The following is a 22,004-nucleotide window of genomic DNA, read 5'->3' as shown; positions in this document are numbered from 1 at the left end:
AAGAGAAGACTCCAGCCACTGTTTTTATATATATCTTTATTTATTTGTTTGCTTAGTTAGTTAGTTAGTTATTGGCTGCATTGGGACTTAGTTGCTGCGGGCGGGCTTTCTCTAGTTTCGGCAAGCGGGGGTTATTCTTAGTTGCAGTGCGCAGGCTTCTCACTGTGGTGGCTTCTCTTGCTGCACAGCATGGGCTCTAGGTGTGCGGGCTTCAGTAGTTCTGGCACACGGGCTCAGTAATTGTGGCTCACAGTCTCTAGAGAGCAGGCTCAGTAGTTGTGGCACACGGGCTTAGCTGTTCTGCGGCATATGGGATCTTCCCGGACCAGGGCTTGAACCCTTGTCCCCTGCATTGGCAGGCGGATTCTTAACCACTGAGCCACCAGGGAAGCCCAGCAGCTAGTGTTCTTAAAATGACTTTGGTCTCATGAGAAAAGAGAAGAAGGGATTACAGAGCAAAAATTTCTGAGCTGGGCACAGTTCTTCACCTTGCTAATGGGTCTTTGCTAACAGTACTTCGGGGCCAACAGCTTCTCATTTCCCAAACTCTCCTTGAAGGTCTGGAGCCAAGGACTAGTGAGAGACACCTTCTGAAGCGTTCAGGTTCTTAGAAAAATACCCAGTGCGGAGGATGGCTTTAGGAGCTAAAGTGGCACTGCTGATTCCAAACATAGTGGAGGCTCTTCTCTTGGTGCCTGTTTACTGTTTCAATTCCACATTCCCAAGAGAGAGGATACTGACTTCAAGTCTAAAGACAATCATCTTCAGGCTTCTTTATTAATTTTGCTGATGAGAAAGCTCTACTTTCAAAAATACTTAAAGAGACATCTTCCCATCTGGTCATAATTTTAAGTGAAAGAAACAAGTTACAAAATACCCTGTACAGTGTAATTTTAATTTTGTGACTGCAGTATTTCACAATGCAGCACCAATTTATGAACAGCTTTTCAAGGAAAAGAGAAAAATACCACATAAAATGTATACAGTGACTGATTCAGCCTAAGTTTTAAAATGTTAAAATGTGTCTCTCAGAATGCAAGAAATATGATGTGTGTATGTATGCATAGTCATATATATCTAAAGTACTTAAACATATAAATATTTATAGTGTATAAATGCTGTACATACCTGTGGACATCCTTGTACATACCTGTGGACATCCTTGTAGATATGTATCCCAGGCAGAGAAGAAAAGCATAGAAGGATATTTTCTAGAATTCGAACAGTAGTTGTCTCTGGATGTTATGTTATATTATGGGCGATTGTTATCGGAATTTCAGAATTTTCCAATTTATCTGCCATGAAACGTTATTATTCTTATAGTGAAAAGGAAAAAGTTACGTTAGTAAGAGAAAGACTTACATACATAAATGCCATCATTTATTTTTTTGTCCCCATTCATCTAGCAAAAGACCCTCACTCTTTTTTTTTTTTTTAAGAAGATGTTGGGGGTAGGAGTTTATTAATTAATTTATTTATTTTTGCTGTGTTGGGTCTTTGTTTCTGTGCGAGGGCTTTCTCTAGTTGTGGCAAGCGGGGGCCACTCTTCATCGCGGTGCGCAGGCCTCTCAATATTGCGGCCTCTCCCGTTGCGGAGCACTGGCTCCAGACGCACAGGCTCAGTAGCTGTGGCTCACGGGGCTAGTTGCTCCGCGGCATGTGGGATCCTCCCAGACCAGGGCTTGAACCTGTGTCCCCTGCGTTAGCAGGCAGATTCTCAACCACTGCGCCACCAGGGAAGCCCAAACCTCACTCTTGATTCTCATTGTTTCAGGGATGATACGTTTTCAGACACGCTGAGCCAAAAAGCTGACAGTGAGGCCAGCAGTGGGCCAGTGACTGAAGACAAGTCTTCATCCAAGGACATGAACTCCCCAACAGACCGTCATCCTGATGGCTATTTAGCCAGGTAGGTGGAGTGGTCACCAGGCTCCTGAACCTCCACTTCTCCAGGGGCTCTGAGGGGCCACGGCATCCACAGCCTTGCAGAATTACCCTGTGTGATAACCTCTCCTATTCTCTCACTCTCTGTCTCTGTCTAGGCAAAGAAAAAGAGGAGAGCCACCCCCTCCAGTAAGGCGTCCTGGCAGGACCAGTGATGGCCATTGCCCTCTCCATCCCCCACATGGTCTTTCCAACTCCTCAATTGACCTGGGGTCCCCAAGCCTGGGCAGTCACCCCCGGGGCCTGCTACAGAACCGTGGCCTCAATAATGACAGTCCCGAGAGGAGGCGTCGGCCAGGTCACGGCAGCTTGACCAACATCAGCCGCCATGACTCCCTCAAGAAGATTGACAGCCCTCCTATTAGAAGGTCCACATCATCAGGGCAATACACAGGCTTCAACGACCACAAGCCACTGGACCCAGAGACAATCGCTCAGGTAGGCTGCTTTGAATAGAATATTGCATGGTAAGTACCAGTGTGTGATGAAGGAGGCATACAGGAGTTAGTTTCTGGAGCCATGTCTTTTGTATAGAATCAACTAAAGACAACAGAAAAGAAATTAACCCATTCTTCAATTTAAGTCCATGTGATACTGGAAGGGCCCAAGTGTATTAGGTTCATAGTGATTTAAACAAAGACACGGCAGAAACTTAGGACCCAGGACAGTCAAACCCATCACTGCTGAATGGCCAGGAAAATTCTAAAAAGGAAGAATGAGGAAGGACTAGCCCTACCAGATCCTAAATGCATGCTAGAGCTAGTAAAACAGACAAACTGATGGAACAGAATGGAGAGCCCTGAAACACAACATTTTTAGTGTATGATGAAAGTGACACTTCATCTTAGGAAAGGGTGGATTACTCAGTAAATGAAGTGAGAAAATGATGGTTGGCTGTTTGAAGAACAGCAAGTTTGGCTCCTCTGTCACTCCTGAATGGATGTGTGTCTTCACTTCCCAATAGTAACTGCAGAGAAGGGCCTTGCAGTTTTTTCTAATGATCAGAATTGACAAAGTATGGCTTCCCTGGTGGCACAGTGGTTAAGAGTCCACCTGCCAATGCAGGGGACACGGGTTCAAGCCCTAATCCGGGAAGATCCCACATGCCGCAGAGCAACTAAGCCTGTGCACCACAACTACTGAGCCTGTGCTCTAGAGCCCGTGAGCCACAACTACTGAAGCCCGCACACCTAGAGCCTCTGCTCTGCAACAAGAGAAGCCACCACAATGAGAAGCCTGCACACCGCAACGAAGCGGAGCCCCCGCTCACTGCAACTAGAGAAAGCCTGTGCACAGCAACGAAGACCCAACACAGCCAAAAATTAATTAATTAATTTTTTAAAATAAGAATTGACAAAGTAAAAGTAAAACAGTATTAATGGATTTTTCCATCATTCGTTCTACCATTTATTTCCCTCTGGGTCTTTTTACAACACAGACCATCAGAAAATACATGTATGACAGGAAAAAAAAAAAAACTGAATCACTATGCTGTACACCTGAAACTAACACAATATTGTAAATCGAGTATACTTCAATGGAAAAAAAAAAGAAGAAAATACGTGTATGGCCAGTGAAAAAGGAGGTGAATAGATTCAGGGTTCACCATTTCAGTAAAGTGTCTTCCAGGTATCACTGAAGCTTAAAAACAGAATAGATCAAAAAAGGAAGTGAGAAATTAATGAAACAAACATATTAAAGATGGATTATTTTTAATAAAAAGTGCTCAAGGAAACCTGCATTTGATATGACAAATTTCCAAGCTATTTTCATTGTCCTAACTAAAAAGAATTTTGGATAGCAAATTAGATTGTGTGGAGAGTTTAATGTGTTTTTACAAAATTAAACCAATTTTAAGTGCACAACAGTTTTTCAGCAAAAACCAAAAAGACTTTTGACCTTTTTGGTTTTTTTTTTTATTTGAAGTGCAATGCAGAGTCCTTTGAGGTCTGTTTAGAGCCAGTGATATTTGGCTATAATCCATAACATCATTCCTTGTAATAAGCAGGTGAAACAGCATTTAGGTTAGAGAGACAGGGAATAGGCGCTTAGTGGTGGGAAGGTATAATAAGATCTGTTTTAACCCTTTTGCTTCTAGAACCAAAATCCTTTCATTATAAATCATAAAAACAAAAACTCGACAGATAAACCAGGCTCTGCACGTTCTCTCTGGGGCAAATACTTGTAAAAAACAAATCCATATATTTAGCGTCAAATGGAAATCACATATGAAAATAATCACTTGAAAAGTGATGTCATCCTCACAATATGGCTTCCAGCTGTGTCCTTTATTTATCTTTCCATCTCTCGTCTTCAGATTTTCCCATGAGGACAAGTAAGCCTGCCCATGAGGACAAGTAAGCCTGCCATCATGGTGTTCATACCAAAAACATGCAATTTCTTTTAGTAAACAAATCAGTGGAATCCCTGATAGAGCTTTTTAAAAAAAATTTACATATCCATATGTGATCACTGGATCTTCGTTTATTCATTTAGCAAGTCTTTATTGAGCACTTACTTACTGTATGGCAGCTCCCATGCTAGGCGTTATGGACACAGAGGAGTTAAATCAATGGTCAGTCAGCCGCTGCATGAAGGTGCTTATAATTTAGTGGGGGAGGCAGATATGGAAATCAGTTGCTGCTGTGCAGGGCCACAGGCTAATGCTCCAGGTGAGTGGAAGAAGCCCTGGGAATATGGAGAAGAAGTATTTCTATCAGACCAGGGCAGTGGTTCTCCACCCACCCTATCTCACACAGTACTCCACCATGTGTGTGTGTTGGTGGGTGGGGTGGTGTATTAAAAATAGAACGTGGGGCTTCCCTGGTAGTGCAGTGGTTAAGAGTCCGCCTGCCAATGCAGGGGACACAGGTTTGATCCCTGGTCTGGGAAGATCCCACAGTCCGTGGAGCAGCTAAGCCCAGTGCGCCACAACTCCTGAGCCCCGGTGCCACAACTACTGAAGCTGGCATGCCTAGAGCCCATGCTCCGCAACAAGAAGCCACTGCAATGAGAAGCCCATGCACCGCAATGAAGAGTAGCCCCCACTCGCTGCAACTAGAGAAAAGCCTGTGCGCAGCAATGAAGACCCAACCCAGCCAAAAATAAATCAATTAATTCTAAAAAAAAACCATAATGTAAAACTGACCCTCTTAACCATTTCTAAGTGTACAGGTCAGTGAAGTGTATTCACATGGCTGTGTAACAGATCTCCAGAACTTTTTCATTCTGCAAAGCTAAAACTCTATACCCATCTAAGAACAACTCCCTTTTTCCCCTCCCCACCATGCCCTGGCCACCACTATTCTAAATACTTTTTGCTTCTGTGAATGTGCCCACCTCATATAAGTGGCATCATGCAGTATTTGTCTTTTTGTGACAGGCTTATTTCACTTAACACAATGCCTTTAATGTAGCATGTGGCAGGATTTCCTTACTTTTTAAGGACCAGTAATAATCCATTGTATGTATACAGTACATTTCACTTATCCATTCATCTGTTGATGGTGCACACCTCACCTCTTTAAAACAAATATTTTGTAATTCCTCCTTTATTATCTGAAAAACTGATGATGTGCCAATTTTTTTAAAACCTATAAAGCCCTAAATACAATGTAAAGGAAAAACAAAAGGAGATTAGTATTAAAAGAAATGTATTTCAGAATGCTTAACTACATTAGAAAACAAATGAAGTAGTGAGATGCTTTCACCTACATGTCGACTTACCATAAATACAATTAAAAATGTACGTTGATGTAAGAGTATTATTAAGTTAATTAGTCTCGACTCAGTTTCCATAATGGTGTTCCCATTATGGAAAAAAATTATGATTTTTCTAAAATGGTGGCCCACCCTCGGTCATACAGTTCTAATCAAAGCAGAGTATAATTTACATGATAGTTTCATTCCTAGAAAACACCATGAAAAAAATATTTTGTGTTTATATATAAGAAAGTTAGGTTCTAGACTCAGACTATTACAAAAAAATTTTCACCTACATAAATGTCTGGAGGACATTTAAAAGTTCAACGAGATATGGGACAATTCATTGTATGTAAATTATCCAGGACACTTGTAAGGTATCCAGTATCTCTGGCCCCTGCACACCAAATGCCAGTAATGCCACCTGGTTATTTTGACATTTAAAAATACACATACACATACACCATACTACAGAAATGCCCCTCTATGGGGCAGTACCACTTCCATTGAGATCCACTGGACAAAAGCATCAGGGGAAGTCTTAAAATGAATTCTGAAGAACTGCTAGGAGTTAGCCAAGTATACAGTAAGTGGTCAAAAATTATTATTTGTCTGATGAATGAAAGAAGCCTGATTTTTCATGCCTATACACTTTTATTTCTTAAGAAATTGTTGCAGTATCTAAATTTAAGCCATCTTTTACCACAGATTGAAATAGAATTCCATAGAAGATGTCAGCATGTAAGGTCAAAACCACCAGAAAAGGCTGCCACGAGCCTCAGAATGGCCAGTGCTTGTTCTGTGGCTCTTTGAGCCACGGGCGCCATCGCACCTCTTGTCTCCTGCACATTCCGAGTCACGGTAGTCGTATGAGATACACACTCCACAGGCTGGTGTTAAAACCGTCATGATATGGTCACCTTATCTTTGATAAAGGAGGCAGGAATGTACAGTGGAGAAAGGACAGCCTCTTCAATAAGTGGTGTTGGGAAAACTGGACAGGGACATGTAAAAGTATGAGATTAGATCACTCCCTAACACCATACACAAAAATAAGCTCAAAATGGATTAAAGACCTAAATGTAAGGCCAGACACTATCAAACTCTTAGAGGAAAGCATAGGCAGAACACTCTATGACATAAATCACAGCAAGATCCTTTTGGACCCACCTCCTAGAGTAATGGAAATAAAGACAAAAATAAACACATGGGACCTAATGAAACTTTAAAGCTTTTGCACAGCAAAGGAAACCATAAACAAGACCAAAAGACAACCCTCAGAATGGGAGAAAATATTTGCAAATGAAGCAACTGACAAAGGATTAATCTCCAAAATTTACAAGCAGCTCATGCAGCTCAATAACAAAAAAACAAACAACCCAGTCCAAATATGGGCAGAAGACCTAAATAGACATTTCTCCAAAGAAGATATACAGACTGCCAACAAACACATGAAAGAATGCTCAACATATTAATCATTAGAGAAATGCAAATCAAAACTACAATGAGATATCATCTCACACCAGTCAGAATGGCCATCATCAAAAAATCTAGAAACAATAGATGCTGGAGAGGGTGTGGAGAAAAGGGAACCCTCTTGCACTGCTGGTGGGAATGTGAATTGGTACAGCCACTATGGAGGACAGTATGGAGGTTCCTTAAAAAACTACAAATAGAACTACCATATGACCCAGCAATCCCACTACTGGGCATATACCCTGAGAAAACCATAATTCAAAAAGAGTCATGTACCAAAATGTTCATTGCAGCTCTATTTACAATAGCCCGGAGATGGAAACAACCTAAGTGTCCATCATCAGATGAATGGATAAAGAAGATGTGGCACATATATACAATGGAATATTACTCAGCCATAAAAAGAAACAAAATTGAGCTATTTGTAACGAGGTGGATGGACCTAGAGTCTGTCATACAGAGTGAAGTAAGTCAGAAAGAGAAAGACAAATACCATATGCTAACACATATATATGGAATTTAAGAAAAAAAAAGTCATGAAGAACCTAGGGGTAAGACAGGAATAAAGACACAGACCTACTAGAGAATGGACTTGAGGATATGGGGAAGGGTAAGCTGCGGCAAAGCGAGAGAGTGGCATGGACATATATACACTACCAAACGTAAAATAGATAGCTAGTGGGAAGCAGTCGCATAGCACAGGGAGATCAGCTCGGTGCTTTGTGACCACCTAGAGGGGTGGGATAGGGAGGGTGGGAGGGAGGGAGACGCAAGAGAAGAGATATGGGAACAGATGTATATGTATAACTGATTCACTTTGTTATAAAGCAGAAACTAACACACCATTGTAAAGCAATTATACTCCAATAAAGATGTAAAAAAAAAACAACAAAAAACAGTCATGCTTTTGCTGGCCTGCTTGCTTTGATGTGAAGTATATGGTTTCTATACATTAGTATTCATTATCAGCCTAGTCTGTCTCTCTTTCTGGGTTTTTTTTTTCCAGCTAATTATCGAGTTATCATTGACACACAGCACCATATAAGTTTAAGGTGTACAGCATAATGATTTGACTTACATGCATCATGAAATGTTTACCACCGTGGGTTTAGTGAACATCCAGCATCTCACAGAGATACAAAATTAAAGAAATAGAAGAAAAAATGTTTTTCCTTGTGATGAGAACTGTTAGGATTTACTCTCTTAACCTTCATATGTAACCTACGGCGGTGCTCATTATATTTATCACGTTGTACATCACATCCCTAGTACTTAATTCATCTTATGACTGGGAGTTCGTCCCTTTCGACTGCCTTCATCCAATTGCCCATCCCCGCAACCCCCCGCCTCTGGGAACCACAAATCTGATCTCTTTTTCTATGAGTTTGTTTTTGAAGTATGCTTGACCTACAACACTGCTAATTCCTGTTACATGACATAGTGATTCGATATTTCTATACATTTCAAAATGATCACCACAATAAGTTTAGTTACCATCTCTCACTTCTGGTTATCTTTCAACCAGGATATTGAAGAGACGATGAACACTGCTTTGAATGAACTCCGAGAACTGGAGAGACAGAGTACAGCAAAGCACGCCCCCGACGTGGTGCTGGATACCTTAGAACAAGTGAAAAACTCTCCCACCCCTGCCACGTCCACGGAATCTCTCAGCCCTTTGCACAACGTTGCCCTCAGGAGCTCGGAGCCTCAGATTCGACGTAGCACTAGCTCCTCCAGTGACACAATGAGTACTTTCAAGCCTATGGTGGCGCCCAGAATGGGCGTGCAGCTGAAGCCCCCAGCCCTTCGGCCGAAACCTGCTGTTCTTCCAAAAACAAACCCTACCGTAGGGCCCACCCCACCTTCCCAGGGTCCAGCAGACAAGTCTTGCACAATGTAAAAACCAACTGAGCGAACATATGGGGAGGTGATTAGAAAGAGAAAACGGATTAGTGACAAAAGTCAACAATCCTTAACTTTCCTTAGTCGTGTGCTTATAACTGGAGACCCTTTGGCTTTTCTGTGTTCTCGAATGTAATGTCTGAGACTAGCTAAATTAACACGGGCATTTGTATTTTGTAATTTCATCCTTTTTTTTAATAACTGGACATATCCTGTGTCATTTTAAAGACAATAGAGACACTTAGACTTACTTGAAAATCCAATGCTGCACCATTTGTAATGAAGGCAACACCGCTCTGCCCTGCACGTTGCACAGGGCTTCAGGCTTAGTGTAGCCTGGATGAGTCAGAAGCGTCTGAATCCAAAGGCAGGAGGATCTGAGTTCCAGGCCTTGGAATGTAACCAGTGTTGGTCTCTGGCACTCGGGGTAAGGCTAAAAGGTGACAGTGGCATTGTTTGGTAGCTGACAGTGAGTACCTCTTATTCCATGCAGCGGGGCAGGGGCCTGGCTCTTGCTACAGACTTGCTGTTGTCACAGTGGGGTATTCCCAGTGCGAGCTGCAGCCCACCGCCTGAATGATTAGGACGATTGCCTCTTTCGGAACCGTCGTTTCCCTGGGTCCAGGTGAAAGCCTCAGCAGGAGCAGGTGGAACCTCTGCAGTTACTGCTTGAACTGAACCTGGGAAAGGACAGTCCTCCAGAGCTATTGCTGTGACTCTTTCCCCAAGCCTGATCAGGCCCCGGAGGGTTTCCAAGTCCATCCCCTACATTCACTGCAGACTAGAACAGTCTAATTTTAAAGACTTTCTGGTTACACTCCTCCATGAACCCCTTCAGAGGTCTGTTGTTGCCTAGAAAACAACTTCTAGCTCCCCTAAGCCCCCGTGTCTTCCTCTGCGGCAACGGAGAAAGCAGACAGCACACAAGTCCTTGGTTTGCCGGCCTTCCCTTCCCCTGACAAGATGACCTGGGTTCCTTTAAACGTGCTACAGAGGCCTGATGATCCTAAATTGAATCCCCAGCTCCCCTCGGCGTTTGTCTCTTTGAGCTACGGTACTGGCGTAAGAGAGCAGCCAAGGTGGGAGGATGACCTCATGGTTCCAGGATGACTTCCTCCCAGTTGTGCATCCTGGAACCACGGCTTTTGTTGTTTTCTCCGTGTGGTCTCTACATCACTCACAGTCAGCTGAACTCCACTGACACCCTCTTTCTCTGACATCCTCACCCACAGACAATTTTTCTTTAGCCCATATTTATGCTCTGTTTCTCCTCTATCTTAAAAAGGTTGCTTTGAATTCATTTGTTTTTACTAAGGTACAGATCACCACTGTCCTACCAGCAGCAGCTTATACCATCTGTAAACCTATGAGCATTTTATCTACTCTGTCGTTGAACTTACTGAGGAAGGGTTTTTGTGTTTGTTTTTTGGTTTTGGGGGGTTTTTTGTTTTCAGAAAAATGGGTGGCCAGAACTAACCCCTCTGGACCACTTTGATTTCAAACTGGCAGCCAACTGCATGCCCACCTAAGAGTTACAGTATGGACTTTGACTTCTCAGCTCATTGGTGAATGCAGCAATGTGGAAAAAATGGGGATCTGTACTAAAATCAAGATCATTACTTTGATCTCTACCTCAGTTTGCCAGTCTAATCATTCTAATGCAAAGAGAGATTACATTTATGAGATATTGTTACCTTTCCAAGTCACATTGCTGGCTTGCCTGCAGCCTGATTTCACAAATGGATTAAATAGTGAAAAAAATTATTTCAAATATAGTATTTCCAGGTATTGTAAACCTGTGAATTTTTACAACATCCTTCTTGCCCATTTTGAAAAAGAGGCCCAGCTCAGCATCTTGTGCAACCCCCCATCCTCTCCCTTGAGCTTTAGTGGTCCTTCAGCACCTTTGGGCACCATGGAAACCCAGCCAGGACTGAGCTCTGAATAGCACGAACCCTTTTAAACAACCTTCCCAAATTTCTAGGAAATTGAAACTTTTACGATCACCTCCCAGTTCTTTCTAGATTCCACTGTGGTCTCTAATTCTCTGTTGTTAATGGGGAAACAGAAACAGAGAAAAGGGTGGAAGTAATGGGGGAGGAAACCTTAAGTCTTTTAGAAATTAAAGAGGATTCTTAAAAAACCACTTCCTTATTTGATGGATGAGTAGGATGTTAACAGAGGGCATCAAAAGGGCAGAGGTGGGGCCTCCCTGGTGGCGCAGTGGTTGAGAGTCCGCCTGCCGATGCAGGGGATACGGGTTCGTGCCCCGGTCCGGGAGGATCCCATATGCCGCGGAGCGGCTGGGCCCGTGAGCCATGGCCGCTGGGCCTGCGCATCCGGAGCCTGTGCTCCGCGACGGGAGAGGCCACGACAGCGAGAGGCCCGCATACCACAAAAAAAAAAAAAAAAAAAAGGGCAGAGGTGTTTTGAACTTACTAATTTTTGAAGGGTTCTTTTACAAGCTTTAACTTTAGCTTTTCAGATCTTACTCCTGCAAACTCATTTCTTCAGAGCTCTCCCTGGTAATCCTCCCCAGTGTCTCCTCTCTGCCGTTGACACCTGCGACGGAACGAGGACTCTTTCCGCCTTTCCACCCTCCAGATCAGGACTCTGCTGCCTTGGACGGCAGAGGACATGCTGCTCCAGACCTCGGAGCCTCACAGGCTGTGCCTTCTTCCAGGAGACATTTCCGGATACCTTCCCATCGCTCCCTTTCTTTACCTGTCTCTGTCTTTTCTCTCTCTAACTCTGTTGTCACCCTGAGGCTTTTTTTTTTTCCCCCAATTCCCAGGGAAGGATGTGACCTCAGAGTGAGTAAGGACTCACTAATCCTTACTTTGTTTAGTAAACGCCTTCAGATTCCAAGGATAAGACAAAGTGGCCACTTAACAAAGGATCCAGAATAACACCCAGTAAGTTCCTTAAAAGTTTCAGCAGCTGAGAGGGTTCACCTGTATGTGGTCCTCTTTACCGCCACAGGTGTAGCCCACAGTGGAGAGGTGGGAAGTCACAAGGAATGGGGAGAGAAGAAAGAAAATAAGTCCCTGAGATGTTATGCCCCAGTTTCAAGGATCTTAACGGTTCATGTGCAGTTTGGCAAGTGGGTCATTTTGATGATGAGTAAATGATGGTTCTACAAAGATTACCTGACTCCACTTACACAAGAATATGTATTCACAGCTGATATAACTGAATGTTCACGTCCCATCCACAGAACTCACTGAAGTAGATTTACCAAATTGGCCTTTCTGTTTGGGTGGGGATGCTTGGAGTGGGTCATTAGGATAGAGTGAACGGTTCTTAGTACCTGTTTCCTGATGAGTGTTCTGTAAGTTATTTCAATCCATTGAATGGCCCTTTGTAGAGCTCCATGTTCAAGTGTGGTGTAAACGCCATTGTTCAACAGTTTTTCACATTTTCACACAATGTAATCTGACTGGTGCCCCTTGAGCAATCCATAGAATAATGTATAGCAGGGTCCCACTTAATCTACAGCAATGAACATGAACAGTGATCAATGGATATAGAGTGCCAAGGGTCAAATTGTATGAGTTTTCTGTCTTTGTACTTTTGCCATTCCCAAAAATGGGTTTATAATTTAATTAAGAAAAAGAAAAAAGTGGGGGGGACGTGGTGGTCTCCTTAGCGTTTGGGAATGAAGCATAGCCTCTGGGGTCTATAAACTGAAGAAACTTCAGTAATCACAGCCTCTGAAATCCAAAGTTAAGAGCCTGTGGTTCCACTGGGTTGAGAAGACTTCAGATTTGGGATGACATTTATTCCTGACCACAGTAGTGGGGGCCATGAATGCAGGAAATGCGCTTGGGGCTGAGGCCTGCTCTGAGTTACCCGCCACATAGGCCCCAAGGCACGGGCAGCTTAGAAGTGAAGTCTCTTCCCACGTATGAATGAGCTCACGACTGGAGACTGGCCCCTGAGCTAAAAGCCAACCTCCAGCTGGGCTGGGGTGTCGGGCATGGGGCAGGGTGACTGGCACAGCTTTGTTCAAATCAGTAAAAATAAACTGGAAATTGAGCTTTCACTCACCCACCCTAGTATACTTTCTTTACAAAAAACAAAAAAAAGTCTACGTAGTATAATCAAAATGGTACCTGTATCTTAAAATTACGTAGGGAATTTTGTATGCTTAAATAATTGTTCTGGGTTCCATAATGCTTATCTTAGAAACTGTTTAGTAAAAGAAAATATATAAACCGTGCATTTGTGAATGCCCCCCCCCCACTTAGAACATTCATCCGAATTCAATGTGTAGTGTGATGGTTATTATAGATGTTTAAAGTATAGTAAGTGGCTGTGTGACAGGAGAGACTGCTATTTACCTACTGACTTAAGGGTAACTCCTGCCCACGTAATTAAATCAGTATTGTCCTTTCCTGTCGGTTTGATTAATTGCAGTATTGGTGGCTTCCTGCTTGTGACTGTTACCTGATCGTGTCAATGTACATCTGTAGTATGTACATGTGAAAGTGCCTTTCTATTTTAGAGGAGTTTTAGCCTTGTTCTTTACTGTTGCCCCGCCCACCCCCTCCCCCAAGTGCCACCCCAATTCCTCCGTCCACTGACTGTTTTGAAACTTCCTTCCCTCTCTCCCAGCTGCTTCTCCATCCCCGTACCTTTTCATGCCTCGGTGCTCAGCCTTGTCCTGTCTTGCATCCTTGTCGGTCATGGTCAGGTCATGGTCATCAGGCGTGTTGTTTTCCTCTTAGCCGTGACTGTGCCTTTCGTTCCCCACAGTCACTCTCCAGGTCCCCCGCAAATCGCCCCCCTCCCCTCCCCTGCTCACGTGCTGCTGACGGCCATCCTGTTCGCCTCTGCTCTGTACTGCCTCTTCCCATGACATTCCCTCCTCTCCGAGGTGAAAGTAAAGGGGATGCTTTTCTAGTTCTGGAAGAGAAAAAAAAAAATTTTGTTAATCTGTTGTGACAATGCACTTTTATGTATAAGTACTGTACATTTTGGCATGTACCATTCCAGGCTTCAGTATACAGTCAGGTCTGTTCTTCATGGTGTACCTTTATAATAAATAATATAGTTCTGGCTGCCTTTGTCGGCTTCCGATGGTCTGATTCTCTGCCGTGTTTTCATTCCTTTCTACTTCTAGTCACTATTTAACGCCCCCCACCCCCACCAGAGCTGAGTTGCCTTAAATCGTTAAATCATATGAAACTACCTTTAAAAAAAAAAAAAAAGTTTTCATCTTTGATTTTGGTTTGTGAATTTGAAAGTGAGGCCTCATGCACAGGGCCTTGTCCATGAAGCCAGGGTTTTTTAGAAGCATAGTTTGAAGACCCCTCTGTAATAAGAGAGACGGGGCTGGGAGAGTCTTAACTAAGAGGCTGAGAGAGCACAGTCCTCCTAAACACTCAGACTGAAATCTTTCCTTTGAGGAGTTTCTGACGTAGTAAACCTTGCCAAGCTGATTTTTGGTTTCATTTGAATACATTGAAATGCAATCCTTAGGTATAGACTATGTTTAGAATTCCCCCATGTATGGATATTTTATCTTCAAACTTAGCTTTTTTTTCCTAACTCTTGAGGACTAGCAATACATAATATAGTTTTGTAAAACTGTATCAGCAATGTGCAGATTGTATCAGCAATATACCAGACTGAATATTGATGAGCTGTTAAAAAAAAAGACATAAATTGAGAGGAAAAAACTTTCATTGAAGCATAAAATACAGAGAAAAGTACACAAATCATTAGTGTAAGAGCTTTCACAAAGTGATACACTAATTTATCCACCTCCCAGATCAAGAAATAGCACATTAAACAGCCTCCTAGAAGCTAGGCTTTCAAAGTTATCAACATCCTGACAAATAATACCATAGTTTGGTTTTGCCTGTCATTTTAACTTTCTACAAACGGACTAGTGGTGTGTAGATTTTCTGTCTGGCTTCTTTTCTTGAAATTTATGTTTGGGAGAGTCCATGTTGTTAAATATAATGGTAGTTTTCTACGTTTTCAGGGCTGTATAGAATTCTATATGAATATGTATAGTTTAGTATTTCCTAATTAAACTTTAGGTATTGTATGCATGGCTGTATAGAATTCTATATGAATGTGCTTGGTGTTTTATTTTAGTATTTCCTGATTATACTTTGGGTATTATATGCAGAAATCTTTAAACATGGACAAATTAATGGAAGAGGAAAAAAAAAAAAAAGACCCACCTGTTAAAGGAAATCTTTTCCCCAAACATGATAGAATGACTTTGAACTAAGCCATTGATTGGAACGCCTATCTGAAAGCAGGTAGGTACCATTTTAGGACCCGAGAGTTGGATTTAGAGGCTGCCCCATGGGAACAAATGCCCAAGTCAGACTATAGGATTGTTCCAGGAAAGCCCCACTGTCCTGCATCTCCCTCACTACTATCCTCAAATCCACGAGCCTCAGCCTCTGCCACAACCCTCCCCACGTGCACCTGTATCCCTCACGCCTGAATTCGAGTGCCACATGAGTATGGTTGTCAGCTCCCACTGTTCATAGGCCAGCACCCTGTAAGAATATTAGGAAGGCAGGGAAAGGGTGCTTTCCGGCTTCCATCTTGAGTAGTTGGGACTCAAGCAGAAAATTCCCAAACTTGGGCTTCCCTGGTGGCGCAGTAGTTGAGAATCTGCCTGCTAATGCAGGGGACACGGGTTCGAGCCCTGGTCTGGGAGGATCCCACATGCCGCAGAGCAGCTAGGCCCGTGAGCCACAACTACTGAGCCTGCGCGTCTGGAGCCTGTGCTCCGTGACAAGAGAGGCCGCGATAGTGAGAGGCCCATGCACCGCGATGAAGAGTGCTAGAGAAAGCCCTCGCACAGAAACTAAGACCCAACACAGCAAAAATAAATTAATTAATTAATAAACTCCTACCCCCAACATCTTCTTTAAAAAAAAAAAGAAAAAAGAAAAGAAAATTCCCAAACTTGATCTAAAATGCCCAAAAGGTCCTGGAAGCCAAAAATTATGGCAAATTCTATTCCATGGGCCATATATCCCCTTTTGGATTTTGGAAAATAGGGTTAAGATACCTTTGGGAAACAATCATGGTGAGGTTCATCATTCTTCAGTAGACTTTTATGTATATAGTAGATAGAAAACTTGCCTTTTACAGTGAAAAATGGTGATTTTATCAAGATTAGTCCTTAGCAAGAGTGGCCAGAGAGCTGGAACCAGGTTGGATATCAAAATGTGTGTCTGTGTGTTTAAGAGAGAAAGATTGGTCCTCCTGGAACCCTGAGACAACATTCTTTATTCAACATTAACATCTTGAAGGAAGTTAAGATATTTGCAATCCAGTTCTGGCGAATAGTGGGTGCCCTCTTCCTACGCATCAGAGTGCACTCTCTGTCAAGTGCACTCCTGGGATGATTGGCTTTCTTTTAGCTGCTTGGGTGTGCAGCTGAAGGGAGGACTACTGATGAATTATCCTCCCAATGATGGTGCACTGTACTAATCTTTTGTCTTTGACATATCCAGGGAATCTCTTGTGTAAAAATTGCCTCTCTAAATGAAAGTGAACGATCATGTCTGTAAGCTAGGGGAGAGGGAGGCATCATCAATAGTCTGGTGGCATATTCGAAATTATACAATGATATGATATTAACTAATTTGAAAATGAGATTTGGCTTTCTAAGCCTTTGATGGATGGACTGCATCCATTTTTTTTTAAAGGCAACATGGTCAGGATTTCAAATAGAAGTTACAGACTGTGAGCCAAAGATGATTATTGCATTAGTAACTGAATATTAGCAGATGCATTAGGAGAAGAGGGAAATTTTTTAAATGAGACAAAAATCTATTATCTGATCCTAATTCAAACTCAGTTACTAGACTTCTACAAATCATTAACCAATGCCTTAATTTCCCAGACAGAAATCATCCACAGCAGCATTTTAGTATATTGTCTTCTAATCCTTACACTATGCTTATTTTTAGTGAAGTTGAATTTATATCGTGCATATAATTGTGTATCCTTGTCAGGTTTTTCTCCCTCATATCAGTTCATATTACAAGTCTTAGTAAACATGATTTTTTAAGGACTGCATAATATTCTAGCATATGAACATACCATAATTTATTTAATCATTTTTCTCTCACTGAGTGAGCCTGTTTGCAGGGGTTTTTTTCAACTGAATATTCTATAGAGCTGTAGTAAGCAGCTCTGTACATAATCACTGTCTGCATTTTGGATCATTAATTTAGCATTGACTCCAAAAAATGAAATAACTGGGTCAGGGGGTATAAGCATCTCTAAATTTCATGATAAATGTTGCCAACATGTTTTCCAGAAAGTCTGCACAAATTTACACTACTGCCGGCAAAGTATGAGTACAGAACACAAGCTTACAATACTGTCATTTTGTTTCTTTGCCAATGTAATAGGTAAATGAGAGTTTTGATCCAAATTCTCCACAGGCTTTGTTAAAGTGCATATCCTCATTTTCAGAGTAGAAATCCCTGTTTTGCTCACCTCTTTGTCCTCAATCTCAGATGTCTCCCTCCCTATCAATTCAGCTGAACATCAGCAGACAGAGATTTTCCCCTAGGCACCTTAAACTCAAGAGACCCAAAAACTAAATCCACTTTCTTGTATTCCAAAACTTATCCCGTTCCCCTCCACCAACATCCAATGTTTTACTGATTTTTCTGTCTGATTTAACCTAGTTCTGTGCTTCATTTCTTTTTGCCTCAACTATTGCAGTATCTTCCCACATAGTTTTCCTGGGTCCATTGTCTTCCCTTTGCAAGGATTCTCTATACTCCCGCTAATCATCTTTCTTTAAAAAAACAAAAACGAAAACAATCTAACAAACTAGTGAGTAAAAAACCCAACAAGCAAGCATTGAAAACTTACTATCCACTAGACATTGTTTTAGACATGTTACATAAAAATAGCTAATTTGTATTGAGTGCCAGACACTATTATACAAACATTAATTTAATCCTTACAAGAAAGCCAAGAGAAAAAGCTACAACTATTACCATCCTTACAAACGAGAAAACTAAGCCAGGAGGGGTTAAGAACTTGCTGTGGTCACAGAGCTAGCCAGTGGTAGAGCCAGGATTTGATTCTAAGCCACCTGGTCCCAGAGGTTGTGCTTGTAATTACTGCTGCATTCTGACCCCTGTAAGATGCTCACATCACTCCCCTGCTCAAAAACCATATGTGGCTCCCCACTACAGACCCAGAACTATGTCTCATTCATCTTTGCACCTTCAAACCTAACATATCATTAACTAACAAAACTGAAATGAATGCAGTATCTGCCACATTGGCGGTCTGCCACTTCAGCCTTACTGCCAACCACTTCCTCTCAAGAACCTTTATGCTCAGCCCTATCGGGTTACCTTGACCTGAATGGGCTGGGCTATAAGCTTCGTCACCGCAGCTCAGGCCATTCCTCAGCCCAACATGTCCCCTGCCTCACTGATATCTGCCTGATGCAATCATTTAAACTTAAAAACCCAGCTGAAATGTTACATCTTACACGAAGCGTTCCCTAAATCTCTCAGCGGGTGTTCACTGCTCCGTCCTCCATGCTTCCACTGCACTTCACTCTCATTCAGTCAGGCTCTCTTCTGGGCATGTGGCTGTCAACAAGACATACAGGCTTCCTGGTCTCATGAAGTATGGTTCTTAGTTGGATAACAACCGAACAAGCCAACAACTATTCTGGCAAAACAATTTCAGGTGCTGATAACTGCTATGGAAAGTAAAAGTGAAACAGAACGGGGTGATTTACAATGTCTGGGAGGGGGACTTTAGATGGGACAGTTTGAATGTCACCTCTGAGGTGGTAGAATTTGAGCTAAGATCTGAGTGATGAGAAGGAAACAGGCAGGTGAAAAGAAAGAAAAAGACTTGGCCAGGCAGAGGGAACTGCATGGGCCACTGCCCTGTGAAAAGGCCATGCAGAGTTGTTAGGGAGTTAAAAAAGCTCACAATGACTGGAGCAGTGTAAGCAAGAAAAACGGGAGATGGAGATGAAGGCTAAAGAGTGGATAGAGACCAGACTTTGGAGGAGCTTAGAGGCCAAAATAGGGTATTTAGATGTCATTCTAAGTGCAAGGAGAGTCATTGGAAGGTTCCAAGCAGGAATGTGACATCATCAATGTTTTAAATAATTGTTCTACACAAGCACAGTGAGACATCACATCATACCTGTTAGGATGGCCATTGTCGGGGGGAATTAAAAAAGGAAAGAAGGAAGGAAGAAAGAAAATAACAAATGTTGGTGAGGATGTGGAGACATTGGAATCTTTGTGCACTGTTGGCAGGAATGTAAAATGGTACAGCTGCTATGGAAAACAGTATGGCATTTCCTTTAAAAAATTAAATATAGAATTATTATATCATCCAGCACTCCCAATTCTGAGTATGTATCCAAAAGAACTGATAACAGAATCTTCTTGAAGAGATATTAATGCATCATATTCATTGTAGCGTTATTCACAATAGCTAAGGGGTGGAAGCAACCTAAATGTCAATTGATATTTGAATGGAGAAAGAAAATGTGGTATAAGACCCAAGAAAACCACCTTCCACAGCTTGCAGACCCAGCCTGCCCACATCAGGCCAGACCCTACCCTGGGACCAGCTGGGTCCCAGCCCTGCCCACTAGCAGGCCAACACAAGCTTCAGGACACCCTGGAACCCAACTGTGTCAGGAACCAGCTCCCCCCAACCCCCTTGCCCCTTAGCTATCTGACACCAGCTCTGGGATCCCTGGGTCCTTCAGCCAGATTCCAGGACGTGGCTCTGCCTGCCAATACTCCAGCCCTAACCCCAGGAACCAGCTTCACCCACCAGTAGTGGGGGCAACAGCCCCTGAGTCTTCTGGACCCTGAGGCCACACACCAGTGAGGCAGCACTAGCCCCAGGGCCCCCTGGGCTTCTGCAGTCACGTACCTTGTGACCAGGCCCCACTAACCAGCAGCATCTAGAGAAGGTAGGCCTGGCAACCAACTGGGCCAGGCGCCAACAAAGTCTACCAGATCACCCACATAGTCAGTCTGCCACAACAGAAAGACCCACGTGGCCCCCTGAGGGGGGAGTCCCTAGAGCATATAGCTTGGGTAACAAGAGGAAAGTGCGCTGTCCTGCGCTGTCAGGACTTTTCCTACAGAAGGTCACGTCTCCAAGGTCAAGAAACATAACTAACACATACATAAAAATAAAAGCAGCAACTTAGACAAAATGAGGCAACGAAGGACCATCTTCAAACAAAGGAACAAGATAAAATCCCAGAAGAAAAACTAAGTGAAGTGGAGATAGGCCATCTACCCGAGAAAGAGTTCAGAGTAATGATCGTAAAGATGATGGAAGAACTCAGGAAAAGAATGGATGCACAGAGATGGAAGTTTTTAAACAAACAGTTAGAAAGGATAAAGAACAACCAAGCAGAGGTGCAGAATACAATAACTGAAATGAAAAATACACAAGAAGGAATCAATCATTTGTAGACTAAATGATACAGAGGAATGGATCAATGAGCTGGAAGACAGAGTAGAGGAAATCACTGCTGCAGAACAGAAAAAAGAATGAAACGAGAGGAGGAACCAAGATGGCGGAGTAGAAGGACGTGCTCTCACTCCCTCTTGTGAGAACACCAGAATCACAGCTAGCTGCTGGACAATCATCAACAGAAAGTCACTGGAACTCACCAAAAAAGATACCCCACATCCAAAGACAAAGGAGAAGCCACAATGAGATGGTACGAGGGGAGCAATCACAGTAAAATCAAATCCCATAACTGCTGGGTGGGTGACTCACAGACTGGTGAACACTTATACCACAGAAGTCCACCCACTGGAGTGAAGGTTCTGAGCCACACGTCAGGCTTCCCAACCTGGGGGTCTGGCAACGGGAAGAGGAATTCCTACAGAATCAGACTTTGAAGCCTAGTGGGAATTGATTGCAGGACTTCCACAGGACTGGGGAAAACAGAGACTCCACTCTTGGAGGGCACACACAAAGTAGTGTGCGCATCGGGACCCAGGGGAAGGAGCAGTGACCCCAGGGGAGACTGAACCAGACCTACCTGCTAGTGTTGGAGGGTCTCCTGCGGGGGGGGGGGGGGGCGGCTCTCTTTCACCGTTGGGACAAGGACACTGGCAGCAGAACTTCTGGGAAGTACTCCTTGGGATGAGCCCTCCCAGAGTCTGTCATTAGCCCCACCAAAGAGCCCACGTGGGCTCCAGTGTTCCGTTGCCTCAGGCCAAACAACCAACAGGGAGGGAACCAAGCCCCACCCATCAACAATCAAGTGGATTAAAGTTTTACTGAGCTCTGCCCACCAGAGCAACAGTCAGATCTACCCACCAACACTCCCTCCCATCAAGCCTCTTAGATAGCGTCATCCACCAGAGGGCAGACAGCAGAAACAAGAAGAACTACAAACCTGCAGCCTGCGGAACAAAAACCACATTCACACAAAGGTAGACACAATGAAAAGAGAGAGGGCTATATACCAGATGAAGGAACGAGATAAAACCCCAGAAAAACAACTAAATGAAGTGGAGATAGGCAACCTTCCAGAAAAAGAATTCAGAATAATAATAGTGAAGATGATCCAGGGCCTCGGAAAAAGAATGGAGGCAAAGATCTAGAAGATGCAAGAAAAGTTTAACAAAGACCTAGAAGAATTAAAGAACAAACAAACAGAGATGAACAATACAATAACTGAAATGAAGAATACACTAGAAGGAACCAATAGCAGAATAACTGAGGCAGAAGAACGGATAAGTGACCTGGAAGACAGAATGGTGGAATTCACTGCTGCAGAACAGAATAAAGAAAAAAGAATGAAAAGAAATGAAGACAGCCTAAGAGACCTCTGGGACAACATTAAATGCAACAACATTCATATTATAGGGGTCCCAGAAGGAGAAGAGAGAGAGAAAGGACCAGAGAAAATATTTGAAGAGACTATAGTCGAAAACTTCCCTAACATGGGAAAG

General features: G+C 43.0%; 1 protein-coding gene across 1 annotated transcript in view; it reads left to right on the top strand.

The window, feature by feature from the left end:
• SRGAP1 (SLIT-ROBO Rho GTPase activating protein 1) overlaps window positions 1-14,088 on the top strand; it is a 283,402-nt gene extending 269,314 nt beyond the window's left edge. The window contains exons 20-22 of the mRNA XM_060112684.1: window positions 1,775-1,909; window positions 2,043-2,382; window positions 8,648-14,088. Of these exons, the coding sequence (XP_059968667.1) occupies window positions 1,775-1,909; window positions 2,043-2,382; window positions 8,648-9,025 (853 nt within the window). The 3' untranslated portion in view covers window positions 9,026-14,088. The remainder of the gene's footprint in view (window positions 1-1,774; window positions 1,910-2,042; window positions 2,383-8,647) is intronic.
• The last annotated feature ends 7,916 nt before the right edge of the window (window positions 14,089-22,004 follow it).

The sequence above is a fragment of the Mesoplodon densirostris genome, chromosome 11 (genome assembly GCF_025265405.1).
Source record: "Mesoplodon densirostris isolate mMesDen1 chromosome 11, mMesDen1 primary haplotype, whole genome shotgun sequence".
In the NCBI taxonomy this organism is placed as follows: Eukaryota; Metazoa; Chordata; class Mammalia; order Artiodactyla; family Ziphiidae; genus Mesoplodon; species Mesoplodon densirostris.
Note: the sequence above shows the minus strand (reverse complement) of the source record. Positions and strands in the feature narration are given on the sequence as shown.